The 12,825-nt window shown below is 68.9% G+C and overlaps 1 protein-coding gene across 2 annotated transcripts in view; it reads left to right on the forward strand.

Moving 5' to 3' along the window:
- ARHGAP23 (Rho GTPase activating protein 23) overlaps positions 1–12,825 on the forward strand; it is a 29,563-nt gene that overhangs the window by 14,369 nt on the left and 2,369 nt on the right. The window contains exons 3-23 of one of the 2 annotated variants that reach the window (XM_059869263.1): positions 1,117–1,141; positions 1,842–1,934; positions 2,276–2,354; positions 2,588–2,642; positions 3,003–4,419; positions 4,825–4,980; positions 5,099–5,210; positions 5,291–5,348; positions 5,451–5,588; positions 5,674–5,973; positions 8,100–8,161; positions 8,473–8,600; positions 8,731–8,849; positions 8,930–9,085; positions 10,256–10,334; positions 10,614–10,687; positions 10,781–10,870; positions 10,956–11,081; positions 11,169–11,210; positions 11,322–11,415; positions 12,728–12,759. In XM_059869263.1, the coding sequence (XP_059725246.1) occupies positions 1,117–1,141; positions 1,842–1,934; positions 2,276–2,354; positions 2,588–2,642; positions 3,003–4,419; positions 4,825–4,980; positions 5,099–5,210; positions 5,291–5,348; positions 5,451–5,588; positions 5,674–5,973; positions 8,100–8,161; positions 8,473–8,600; positions 8,731–8,849; positions 8,930–9,085; positions 10,256–10,334; positions 10,614–10,687; positions 10,781–10,870; positions 10,956–11,081; positions 11,169–11,210; positions 11,322–11,415; positions 12,728–12,759 (3,435 nt within the window). The remainder of the gene's footprint in view (positions 1–1,116; positions 1,142–1,841; positions 1,935–2,275; positions 2,355–2,587; positions 2,643–3,002; positions 4,420–4,824; positions 4,981–5,098; positions 5,211–5,290; positions 5,349–5,450; positions 5,589–5,673; positions 5,974–8,099; positions 8,162–8,472; positions 8,601–8,730; positions 8,850–8,929; positions 9,086–10,255; positions 10,335–10,613; positions 10,688–10,780; positions 10,871–10,955; positions 11,082–11,168; positions 11,211–11,321; positions 11,416–12,727; positions 12,760–12,825) is intronic. The other variant, XM_059869265.1, reaches the window with a different exon arrangement.

Here is a 12,825-nt window from a genome sequence, read left to right on the forward strand (position 1 = left end):
GCCGCGTGGGGTGGAGCCGGATCAGCGCCGGGAGCTGGAGATGCTCTTGGAAGGAGGCTGGGAATAGCTCCCGGCCGCCGTGCCAGCCGGAGCCGGCGGGGCAGGGCGCGGTGGGGCTGGCTCAGCAGCCGCGGGGGCCGGCACCCCGCCATCTCCGGGGGCTGAGTTTCGGTGGCTTGACTCAGCAGGGAGGGGACCGGGAGCCGCGCTCGCCACGCTGGCCGCGCTCATCGCCCTGGCAGCGCGGCCGCCGGGATGCCCCCGGGGCCGGGAAGGGCTCCGGGGTGCCGCAGGGCGAGGGCGGGCAGGGAGGGGCTGAGTCCGTGCCCGCAGGGGCTCTCGGTGGCCCCACGGTCTCGCTGTGGCCCTTGGAATGTGGCTGTTCCTTGGGCACCTGCACTGGGGCCGCCCGCTGCTCCTTGTCGCTGGCAGTGTCCCGCACTGGTGTCCCCCCAGCACCCTGGGGACACCAGGGCTGTGTCCCCACCACTGGGGGCTGTAGCCAGGCCTGTGCTCCCAGCCGGGCCTGGAAAATGAGAATTCCCCTTCCAGGTGCCCAGCTCCCTCCCTGGGGGGACCCGAGACCCGCCCTGTGCCCCACCCCAACCTGGCACCCCCCGCCGGGGCAGCGCGGCTCTGCTGAGGCTCCCCACAGGGGGTTTGGGTTAAAAGGGCAGAGATTTGGCACAGATCAGTGCCCACCGCAGCCCTGGCAGCCCCCGCCGTGCACCGGGAGGCTGCAGGGATGGGCAGGGATGCGGATTCATCCAGGATGGGACCGATCCCTCCCCTGGAACCCCCCGGCAGGGGCTGGGCTCTCCCGGCCGGGCTCGGTGCCCCGGGGTGAGGGTGAGATGCCACCCCGGGGCTGGCAGGGCCCCTTCCCGCTCCCCTGCCCCAAACCCGGCCCCAAACCGGCAGCTGGGCGCGGGGGGCTGCGCGGGTCCCGCGGGCCGGCGGATCCGGTGTCAGTAACTTTAGCCGGGGGCGGCGGAGGGCAGAGGGACGCGCTGGTCCCGCGGGGGCTTTGCGGGGCTGGCACCCCCTGTCCCCTCCTGGTCCCCTCGTCACGGCCCCGCCACCTAATCAATGCTTTTCTCTTTTTGTGTTTGGCAGGAGGAGGAGAATGGGAACCGAGCAGGTGAGCACCAGCATGGGGACCCTGGGGGCAGCGGCACAGGGTGGCACAGGGTGGCACAGGGTGGCACAGGGTGGCACAGGGGACGGGGGGTGACGCGGCTGTCACAGGTCGCACTGGGTGCTGCTGTTGGCACCGCAGCCCTAAATATCAGCTGGTGGTGAAGCCAGGTGGTGCTTTGGTGGCAGCTTGGTGGCCCTTGGCCCCGGCCATGGGCTCGGTGTCCCCAGCCCCCCGGGAGCTTTGCGGGATGTCACACCCCGAGGGGCTGCGGCGTGGCCAGCACCGGCCCCGGGCGAGCACGGGGTGTTTGGGGACAGGGACGCGGCGCCGTTGTCCCCTCCCGGAGGCTCAGGGTGACGTGAGCGAATGTGAAGGTGTCAGAACGGATCGGCGCTGGCGCGGTGACACGGCGCCGGGGCCGCGCTCCCCGCGCAGCCGGTGCGGGCGGCGGTGCCAGACCTGGCACCGGTACCCGGCGGGGCTGGGGGGCCCCGACCTCGCTCCGGGTGGGATTTGGGATCCCCGGTGGGCACCGTGCCCGCCTGGCAGCGCCCGGTGGCTTTGTCTCTCGGGGGCGGCGGGCCGGGGATCTGGGGGAGGACAGGAGGTGACTCAGGGGGAGGACAGGAGGTGACTCCCCCGCCACGGGAGCTCCCTGACAGTGGTGGCAGCTCCCTGACACGCTGTCCCCACGGCGCAGGTCCCCCGCGGAGCCGCCTGGAGCCCATGGACACGATCTTCGTGAAGAACGTGCGGGAGGACGGGCCGGCGCACCAGGCGGGGCTGCGCACGGGTGAGCGGGGACGCGGAGCCGGGGGCGGCTCCCGGCTGCTCGCGGGATCCCGGGAATGCTCCGCCTCCTCTGCCGGGGAATTTCTTGCTTATTCTGCTCTTCTTCTGGCGTTCCTGCCCTTTTCTGACCCTTCTCTCTGGTTCTGAGGGCTCTCTGCTCTCTCTGGTGCTGGGGTGCTCGGAGCAGCCTTGGGGTTCTCCTGGGTTTGGGGTCCCCCTTTGCTCCCTTTGCCTCGCGGGGTCTGTCAGGGATCTGCTCAAACCCTGCCCTGAGCGACTGTGGGGACATCCAGGTGCCACCACTCCCTCGTGGTGACACTGTCCCCTTCCCGGGCTCTGCAGGTGACCGGCTGGTCAAGGTGAACGGGGAGAGCATCATCGGGAAAACCTACTCCCAGGTGATCGCCCTGATCCAGAACAGGTGAGCGCCCTTCCCGGGAGGGGAGGTGACAGCACAGGGACACGTCACAGCAGGCTCTGTCCCTCTGGGTGTCACTGGGATGACGGGGCCCTGAGGGGCTTGGGTGACCAGGGACAGGCAGCAAGGTGCTGTCACCATCGCCTGGGGACAGGGATGTTCATCTCGTGGGGGACCCGGCCAGGTGTGAGCTTGGGGACAGGTGGGGACTGACCCCTCTGTCCCCTGTCCCGCAGTGACGATGTGCTGGAGCTCTCCATCATGCCCAAGGACGAGGACATCCTCCAGCTGGTGAGTTGGTGGCTTTTGGGGTCCTCCACTGCTTGTCCCTAGCCTGGGAGACCCCTTCCCATGGGGCTGGGGGGTGTTACCGGGGGGTCCCTGTAAAACCGGGATGCCGGGATGGCCGTGCCGGGGTATTTTAGGAAGGAGGGGAGGGGACAGCGGAAGGGCTGCGGCTGCTGCCAGCGCTGCTCGGAGCCAGGGGACCCCGTGGGAAAGCGGGCTGGTTGTGGGGGGCTGCTTCCAGCCCAGCCGACCCCACAGGAGGCTTGCTCAGGGGTTAGGGGGTGCAGAGACCACCCCTACAGTGGCCATATGGAGGATTGTGACCCTGTCCCCATCCCTGACCCGCTGTCCCCCCCTCCCCAGGCCTATTCCCAGGACGCCTACCTGAAGGGCAACGAGCCGTACTCCGGGGGGGCTCAGAGCATCCCCGAGCCCCCTCCCATCTGCTACCCACGGAAAACGTACCCCTTCCAGGCCCGGGGTGCCGAGCCCGCCCCGGGCCAGCCACCAGACCCCCGCGCCCCCCGCTCAGCCACCACCGGTCCCTCGTCCCCGCTGGGCGCCCGCAGCGACACCGGCGGCAGCCCCGCGCACCGCCCCGAGGAGCCGCAGCCCGGGGGTCCCCCCCCGCGCCCCGCCGCCCCCCACGGGCACCCCGGCTCCTTCTCCCGCCCCACCAACGCCGCATCCTCCGTGCCCGACCGCTACGGGATGTCCCCCGCCACCGCCTCCTGCCGCGGCGTCCCCAAGCACCTCCCGGAGCACCGGACTCACTGCGGCTTCAAGGAGGGCACCGGGCGGCCGCCCCGGGACGTGTCGGGTGCCCCGCGTGTGCCCGGTCGCCAGGAGTGCCAGCAGGCGCTGTCGCGCTGGTTCTGCAGCCAGGAGCCGCGGCGCAGCGCCTCGGAGGAGCGGCGGCACGCCATGCCCCGCTACCGCAGCGTGTCCCACGACCGCCTGGGCGGCTCCGGGGCCGCGGCCCCGCGGGGCTGGCCCCACAGCGCCTCGCACGACACCCTGCTGCAGCCCAGCCGCGAGGGCTGGGCCCCCCGCGCCCGCTCCGACCACTACCTGGGCAGGTACGGCCGCTCCATGGAGGCGCTGGAGCCCGGCGCGCTGCTCGCGTCGCACCTCGACCGCTCCGCGTGGCCCGAGAGGCTCTGCCGGGCCGCTGTCGCTGTCACCGCCGCCGCCGGGCAGCCCATCCCGCCCGGCTCCTTCGCTGCTTCCTCCTCCTCCTCCTCCTCATCGCGGGAGCCGGTGCAGAAGCACCCGTCGCAGCCCAACCTGCAGAGCGCGGATGACTCGGGCTACATCGGCTACCGCAGCTACAGCCCGTCCTTCCAGCGCCGCACCGGGCTGCTGCACGCCCTGTCCTGCCGCGACCCCGCCTTCGGGGGGCTGCCCACCTTCAGCATCGCGCAGCGGGCGGTGGCCCCGCTCAGGGACAGCGCCGTCAGCCCCGGCAGCCCCCCCGCGGCCGCCCCGGCGGTGCCCGGCGCGCCCCGGGAGCCGCGGCAGGAGGGCGGCCGCGTGTCCGAGCCGCCCGAGGAGCGCCGGGAGGAGGTGGTGCTGCGGCAGAAGCCGCCCACGGGCCGCAAGATGCCCGCGCCGCTGCGGCAGATGAACTTTGTGTTCCCCGAGGGGGTGAAGGAGACGGACATTTGTGACCCTGCCGGGGCCGCGGGCAGAGGGGACAGGCCGGGCAACGAGCGGCCGGGCCGGCGAGTGGCTCCCCTGGCAGCCCCCGAGGACTCGCTGGCGTCCATCCCCTTCATCGGTGAGTGCGCGGGGTCGCTGGTCACCTCCGGGAAGGGATTTAGGGGGTCCCGTGCCAGGGAGGGCACGTTCGGGGGTCAGGAGTCCAGAGCATCCGTCTGTGGTCACAGTGGAGATGGGAAGGGCCAGCAACGCCTTCAATGCCTGGCACCCCACAGTGCCCCCCACCCCACAGTGCCCCCACCCCACAGTGCCCCCACCCCACAGTGCCCCACACCCCACAGTGCCCCACACCCCACAGTGCCCCCCACCCCACAGTGTCCCCCACCCCACAGTGCCCCACACCCCACAGTGCCCCACGCCCCACAGTGCCCCACGCCCAGCATCCTCAGAAGTGCCGGGGGGTCCCAGCAGGGCCTCCCCCTGCCCCAAACCCCCCCTCCAACACTGCCCACCCCCCTCACAGACGAACCCACCAGCCCCAGCATCGACCTGAAGGCCAAGCACGTCCCGGCCTCCTCAGTGGTGTCCAGCGCCATGAACTCGGCCCCTGCCATGGCCACCAGCCCCGCCTCGCCCACCTTCGCCTTTGCCCTGTCCCGGCACTACTCCCAGGACTGCAGTAAGTGCTGGGGAGGGGGAGCCGCCCTGGGAGCCTCGGCGGGGAGCAGCCCCTGCCCCAGAGCCCTGCCCGGTGCCCCCGGGCTGAGCAGGGCGGGTTTGCCCCCTCCCCGCCGCAGGCAGCATCAAGGCCGGCCGCCGCTCCTCCTACCTGCTGGCCATCACCACCGAGCGCTCCAAGTCCTGCGACGACGGTCTGAACGCATTTCGGGACGAGGGGAAGATCCTAAGGTAGGGCTGGAGCCCCCTCCCGGTCCCAGCGCCCCCCAGCTCCCACCCCCTCCCGCTGACGGGGGCTGCTCTCCCCCCAGGAGGATGCCCAGCCGGGTCCCCAGCCTCCGCATGCTGAGGAGCTTCTTCACCGACGGGGTGAGTGCCGCGCTGGGGCTGCCCCAAAGGCCCGGGGGGTTCCCTGGTGGAGCAGGGGGTGCCCATGGCCTCACCCCGACACCTCCCTCCGGCCCCTCGCAGTCTCTGGACAGCCTGGGCACGTCGGAAGACGCCCGTTCCAAAAGACACTCGACCTCCGACCTCTCGGACGTGCCGTTCAGCGCCGTGAGGAAGGAGGGCTGGCTCCACTGCAAGCAGATCCTCACCAAAAAGGGGAAGGTAGGCGGGGGCTGCCCCCAGCCCGGAGCCCCGCGCCCGCGGGGGCCGCTCCCTGAGGCCGGCGCTCCATCCCTTCTCCCCGCAGAAGGTCGGTGGAGGCATCCGGCAGTGGAAGCGCGTCTTCGCCGTGCTGCGCACCCACTCGCTGTACCTGTGCAAGGACAGGCGGGAGGCGGTGACCTGCGCCCCGGCCCCAGGTGAGGAGGAGCCGCCGATCAGCATCCAAGCGTGCCTGGTGGACATCTCCTACAGCGAGACCAAGAGGAAGCACGTCTTCCGCCTGACGACCGCTGACTTCTGTGAATATCTCTTTCAGGCAGAGGATCGGGAAGACATGCTGGCCTGGATCAAAGTCATCAGGGAGAACAGCAAGGCTGAGGGCGAGGTGAGAGCCACATGGGGCTCCCGGCTGCCTCTGGCTCTCCCGGCACTAACCGCCTCGGCTCTCTCCGGCTCTTTGCCTTGCGTTGCTTCCCCAGGCCACGGCCAGGCCCGTGCCGTGCTCCCAGGGGTGCGTGGGGGCTCGTGGCTCCCAAGAAGAGCGTGGCCCCGCGGCCTCGGGCAGGGCAGGGTGCGCGGGACGCGCGGCGGAGGGGCCGGGGCTCTGCAGGCGGGGCCGGCGCCGCACCCGCCCGGTCGGTGTTGGTGTTTGGTTTGTGGTGGCAGAGGAGCCGGCGTGGCTCTGCCGAGGTCTGGTGTGGCTCTGCCAGGGTGCGTCCTGGCTTTGGTGAGGTGCGACGTGGCTGTGCCAGGGTGCAGCCTGGCTGTGCCATAGTGTGTGTGACATGGCTGTGCCAGGCTGTGACATAGCTGTGCCACAGTGTGACTTGGCTGTGCCAGGGTGTGACTTGGCTGTGCCAGGCTGTGATGTGTCCCCGCCACAGTGTGATGTGGCTGTGCTATGGTTTGACATGTCCCTGCTGTGGTTTGACGTGGTCTGCCATGGTGTGGCCTGTCCCTGCCGTGGTGTGGCCTGTCCCTGCCGTGGTGTGGCCTGTCCCTGCCGTAGTGTGGCCTGTCCCTGCCATGGTGTGGCCTGTCCCTGCCGTGGTATGGCCTGTCCCTGCCGTGGTGTGGCCTGTCCCTGCTGTGGTGTGACCTGTCCCTGCCGTGGTGTGGCCTGTCCCTGCCATGGTGTGGCCTGTCCCTGCCGTGGTGTGGCCTGTCCCTGCTGTGGTGTGACCTGTCCCCGCCGTGGTGCGGTGTGGCTCTGCCTGGTTTGCCGTGGCTCTGTCCATGGACCGAGGGTCACGGTGCCCGTGTGGTGCTGCCGAGGCTGAGCCCTCCCCGGGCAGCCGTGGCCGTGCGAGGTCGCTCGGGTGTGGGATGGGCAGAGCTGCCCCGGGGCTGCTCTGGCTCCAGCGGTGGATCCGCGGGATGGCCGTGCCGGCGCAGGGCCGGCTGCAGTGTCACGGTGTCGTGGTGGCTCAGTGACTGAGTTTGGTGGCCGTGGTCACGCTGGGCTTGTGGCAGGCTCCGGCCCCGGAGGGCGCGTTGAGCTCGGAGCAGTCTCTGGCTGTCTGTGGCACAGCCCCGCGCCGGAGGGCACAGGGGGCTCGGCGGGGTCGGGGCTGCTGGGTCAGAACCGGACGGTGCTGCTGGGTCAGAACGGGACAGTGCTGCTGGGTCAGAACGGGACAGTGCTGCTGGGTCAGAACCGGACAGTGCTGCTGGGTCAGAACGGGACAGTGCTGCTGGGTCAGAACGGGACAGTGCTGCTGGGTCAGAACGGGACAGTGCTGCTGGGTCAGAACCGGACAGTGCTGCTGGGTCAGAACGGGACAGTGCTGCTGGGTCAGAACCAGATGGTGCTGCTGGGTCAGAAACGGACAGTGCTGCTGGGTTGGAAGTGGCCAGTGCTGCTGGGTTAGAACCGGACAGTGCTGCTGGGTCAGAACCGGACGGTGCTGCTGGGTTAGAACCAGACGGTGCTGCTGGTTTGGAACTGGGTGGTGCTGCTGAGTTGGACCCAGCTGGTGCTCCAAGGGTTGGACCTGGATGGTGCTGCTGGGTCAGAACCAGACAGTGCTGCTGGGTTGGAAATGGCCAGTGCTGTTGATTAGAACCAGATGGCATGACTGGTTTGGAACTGGATGGTGCTGCTGGGTCGGAACCGATGGTGCTGCCGGGTCTGAACCGGTGCTCCAAGGCTGGAGCACCTGGAGCTGCCTGGGCAGAGCCGGTGCTGCGGTGCTGTGGGGAGCATCCTGCGGGGATGGCTCCGTGCCCGTGCCGGCTGCGCGGTGCAGGCAGAGGTGTGCACGGCCGGCGTGGGCCAGCGGAGGTGTGCGTGCCGTGGAAGGACACACCTGTGTCTGGCCCGGACCCTGCTCCGTGGCCTGGAGCGATGGACAGCAGCGGGGCTGTCCCGGGGCAGCGGGGACCTGGTGCTGCCCTTGCCTGGTGCCGCCCGGCCCCGCCCGGCGCCCGGCAGAGCGTGGACTTGCCCGGGGCTGTCTGGTGGACGCGCTGCTCAAGCTCTCCCTTCCCCTCTTCTCTCTGCCTCCCCAGGACCCCGGTTTTGCCAGCCAAGCCCTTATCAGCAAGAAGTTAAACGACTACCGGAAAGTGAGGTACGGACCGGGGTGGTGGGCACCGAGACCCCCGGGGCGTTGGTCACCCTGGCGTGACGGTGACGGAGCAAAGCCGGCGGCTCCCTGGATGGGGCAGTGATGGAAGAGCCGCCCGCAGCCGGCGTGGCCTGGGGTCAGCCAGAGTGGCACCTGGCTCTTGTAACCGGGTTGGAGCAGCCCGGTGCTCGCTGGGCTCTCTGTAGGATGCCGGGAAGCCTGGGAGTGAGGCTGGCAATGCTCTCTGGGAGGTGTTGTGCCGGGCTGGTGCCCCTGGCCGTGCCCCACCTGAGCCCTCCCCGCTCTCCCTGCAGCCCTGCGGGCACCAAGCCCGACTCGTCGCCCAAGGGCCCTCGTGGGCTGGGGATCCGGGCCGAGTTCCTGAAGCAGGCGGGAACCAGCACGCCCCGGTCCCCCCGGCAGGACGCGGCTGCCACGAAAGGTGCGTGGGACCCCCGGAACGACAAACCCGGGGGCTTTGTGTCCCCCAGGGCTGCTGTGGTGCTCATCCCCGCAGGGCTGCTCTTCCCATTTACCCCGAGTGATCCTGTGGGTTTTCCCCCCCACCCCAGATGAAAGCAGCTCCCAGAAAGCCCCGTGGGGCATCAACATCATGAAGAAGAACAAGAAATCTGCCCCGCGCGCCTTCGGCGTGAGGCTGGAGGATTGTCAGCCTGCCCCGGACAACAAGGTAGGGCCGTGTCACCACCGCCAGCCCCTGGGGACTCTGCCCAGGCCTGGCACGCCCTGAGCCTGTCCCTGTCCCTGCAGAACGTGCCCCTGATTGTGGAAGCGTGCTGCAAGGTGGTGGAGGACCGGGGGCTGGAGTACATGGGCATCTACCGCGTGCCCGGCAACAACGCGGTGGTGTCCAGCCTGCAGGAGCAGCTCAACAAGGGAGCCACCGAGATCAACCTGCAGGACGAGGTGAGGCAGGGCAGGTGACTGTCCCCATGCCTGGCCCCATCCCGTTTCCCATCCCTATCATGCCTCTGGAATGCTCTCCTGTCTGTGTCATCATCCACGTTCCTGTCATCATCCCTGTCCCCATCAACATCCTTGTCCTCATCATCCCTGTCCCCATCATCATCCCTGTCCTTGTTATCATCCATGTTCCTGTCATCATCCCTGTCCCCATCATCATCCTTGTCCCCATCATCACCCCTGTCCCTATTATCCCTGTCCCACCATCCCTGTCCCCGTTATCCCTGTCTCACCACTCCTGTCCCCGTTGTCTCTGTCCCACCATCCCTGTCCCCGTTGTCCCTGTCCCACCATCCCTGTCCCACCATCCCTGTCCCCGTTATCCCTGTCCCCGTTGTCCCTGTCCCACCATCCCTGTCCCCGTTATCCCTGTCCCCGTTGTCCCTGTCCCACCATCCCTGTCCCCGTTATCCCTGTCTCACCACTCCTGTCCCCGTTGTCTCTGTCCCTGTTGTCCCTGTCCCCGTTGTCCTTGTCCCACCATCCCTGTCCCCGTTGTCCCTGTCCCCATTGTCCCCGTCCCACCACCCCTGTCCCCGTTGTCCCTGTCCCCGTTGTTCCTGTCCCACCATCCCTGTCCCCGTTGTCCCTGTCCCTGTTATCCCTGTCCCCACCATCCCTGTCCCCATTGTCCCTGTCCCACCATCCCTGTCCCCGTTATCCCCGTCCCACCACCCCTGTCCCCGTTATCCCTGTCCCCGTTGTCCCTGTCCCACCATCCCTGTCCCCGTTATCCCCGTCCCACCATCCCTGTCCCCATTGTCCCTGTCCCCGTTGTCCCTGTCCCCGTTGTCCTTGTCCCACCATCCCTGTCCCCGTTATCCCCGTCCCACCATCCCTGTCCCCGTTATCCCCGTCCCACCACCCCTGTCCCACCACCCCCGTCCCCGTTGTCCCTGTCCCCGTTGTCCCTGTCCCCGTTGTCCCTGTCCCCTCCAGCCCCGTTTCCATCCCCTGGAGTGGTGGCGCCGCCTAGCGGTGGCTTCCAGCACTGTCGGTGACATCCTGGGGACACTTCTGTCGCCAGGGCTGTGCCTGGTTTGGGGACTTCATCCCGCTGTCCCCCGGGTGTCCCTGGCTGTCCCTCTGAGCAGCCTCTTCTGTCCCCCGCAGCGGTGGCAGGACCTGAACGTCATCAGCAGCCTCCTGAAATCCTTCTTCCGAAAGCTGCCCGAGCCCCTCTTCACCGACGGTGAGTCCCTGTCCCCCAGGGCCACCAGAGTCCCCAGCCCCATCCCCCTGTGCTGGGGACAGGTCCCCAGGCCCAGTGACACAACCACCCACGGCGGGGGACAATGCAGGCCCCCTGTCACCAAGGCCACTTGTCCTCGTCCCTCCTTGCCCTGCAGTGGGTCCAGCACTGAGACCCTTCCCCAGTATCTCCAGCAGGTTCATCCGGGGGTCCCTGACTCTGGGGGGGTGGTGGCCTGTCCCCTCCACCTGCTGTGACACCCTCATGTGCCACTTTCAGATAAATACAACGACTTTATTGAAGCCAACCGGATCGAAGATGCCAGCGAGAGGATGCGGACTCTGCGGAAGCTGGTAGGGACGGGGGACGGGGGCTGGGGACACCGCCCTGGAGCCCCCCTTGGGTGGGGACAGTGAGCAGAGGGGTGACCCAACGTGTCCCCACAGATCCGGGACCTGCCAGGCCACTACTACGAGACGCTCAAATTCCTGGTGGGTCACCTGAAGACCATCGCTGACCACTCGGAGAAGAACAAGGTACAGCCCCCCCCCCCGAGTGTCCTGCCCCACCTGAGCCCCCCGGGCCGGGCTGGGCTCAGCTCTGAGCCGGCTCTGGGTGCAGATGGAGCCCCGGAACCTGGCGCTGGTGTTCGGCCCCACGCTGGTGCGCACGTCCGAGGACAACATGACCGACATGGTGACGCACATGCCCGACCGCTACAAGATCGTGGAGACCCTCATCCAGCACGTGAGTGGCACCCCTGGGTGGGCGGGGGGGGTCTGCACCCCAGAAATGGGGACGGAGCTCCTGACCCCCCTGCTGTCTCCCCCACAGTCAGACTGGTTCTTCAGTGACAAGGAGGACAAGGGTGAGAAGGTGAGCCCTGTCCCTGCTCGGGGGTCTCGCTGTGGCTCAGGGGGGTGCAGGGCCCCATCTGGGAGCTGGGGGGCTCCTGGCAGCCCCCTGATCCCTTGTGTGCCCCCGCAGACCCCCGTGGATGAGAAGGAGGCTCAGTCCGTGCCCAACATCGAGTACCTGCTGCCCAACATCGGCAGGACGGCGGCGCCCGGCGATGCCGCAGGTGAGGGGTGGCACCTGTGACATCGTCCCCTCCACTCCTGGCACCCCAGAGTGCCCCTCCTGACTCTCTGTGCCCCCCCTACATCCGTGGGCAGCCAGCCCAGCTTGCCATGGCCACGGCCAACCTGTGTGTGCTGGATGGGACATCCCAGCGCCCTCCTCTCCAAAACTGGGAGCAGCCCTGGGGATGCCCGAGGAGCCCCCTGCCCGCCCCGTCCCGTCCCCCTTCTCTCCGGTGGCCGCTCCTTGTCCCTCAGGGCAGCACCCGCCCCGCGGGACCCCCGCCCCTGCCCGCGCTGCCACGCCTGCAGACCGGGAGCCTCTGACGTTGGACTGATTTCTTACCTTCTTTCCTTGAACTTCTCTGTGCTGTCCTCTTCCTCCTCCTCCTCCTCTTCCTCCTCCAGCGGATCTCCTCGAGAGCTAGAGCGGGTACAGTCTGATCCCGGGTGCATTGCTCACGCACTAACCCCTGGGGGACCACGAGAGAGGGGGAGCAGGGCCACACCGGGAGGGGAGGGGACGCTGTCCTGCCTGGCACTGTCCCCAGGGTCCCCAACACCGGCAGGGGAGCCCCAGATCCTTCTCGCTCTGCTTCTCCTTGGCCAGCGCCTGGGGTGGCACCCCGCTGCAGGGATGGGTGTGGGGTGTCCCAGAGCCCTCACATTCTGGGCTGGGGGTCCCAAAGCCCCGGGGAGGGTCAGCAGCCCCTTTCTGCCTCCCCCTCTCTCGTTGGCAGCCCTGCTAACCCCGTCCCGGGCATGCGGGGCGGGAGAGGGGTCTGTGTCCTGTCCTTGTCCTTCACACGGTGGCAGCAGGGCCAGGGCTGCCTGTCCTCTCTGTGTCCCCTCTGCGTCCCCTGTGCGTCCCCTGTGCGTCCCCTCTTTACCCCGTAACCCCCCGACCTGTCCCAGCCCCCGCTCTGAGGCTGGCTGTAGCACAGAGCCACCTCCCTGCCCTCCCTCCGGTGGCAGCGCCCTGTCCCTGTCCCTGTCCCTGTCCCCTCTGTGCCCCGTGGCCGCGGGAAGGTTGGGGTCCCACCGCGGGGGTCCTGGCTGTGTGTCCTGGCTGTGTGTGCCTGCGTGTGTCCCCCTTGTCCCCAGTCCTCCCCCTGGGTGAGGCGAGCAATGCCAGGGACCCCCCAGTGACCACCGGAGCCCCTCGTGGCACGTCCAGCCGGTGTGACAGCCCCAGCATGTCCCCGTCCTGGTTTGGGGGAATGGCGTAGCATCCCCAGAGAGACCCCAGACCCCTCCCCAGCACATTCCCCCTGCCGGGACCCCTCTAACCCCCCTCTCCCCTCTGCTCTCCAGGCTCCGCCCGCAGCGGCTCCGCCAAACCGAAGGTGAGTGGGGTCCTGGGCTGGGGCTGGCACGGTGGGCACGCGGGGGTGGGGACACTCAGCCCGTCC

The sequence above is a fragment of the Haemorhous mexicanus genome, chromosome 28, assembly GCF_027477595.1.
Source record: "Haemorhous mexicanus isolate bHaeMex1 chromosome 28, bHaeMex1.pri, whole genome shotgun sequence".
Lineage (NCBI taxonomy): Eukaryota > Metazoa > Chordata > Aves > Passeriformes > Fringillidae > Haemorhous > Haemorhous mexicanus.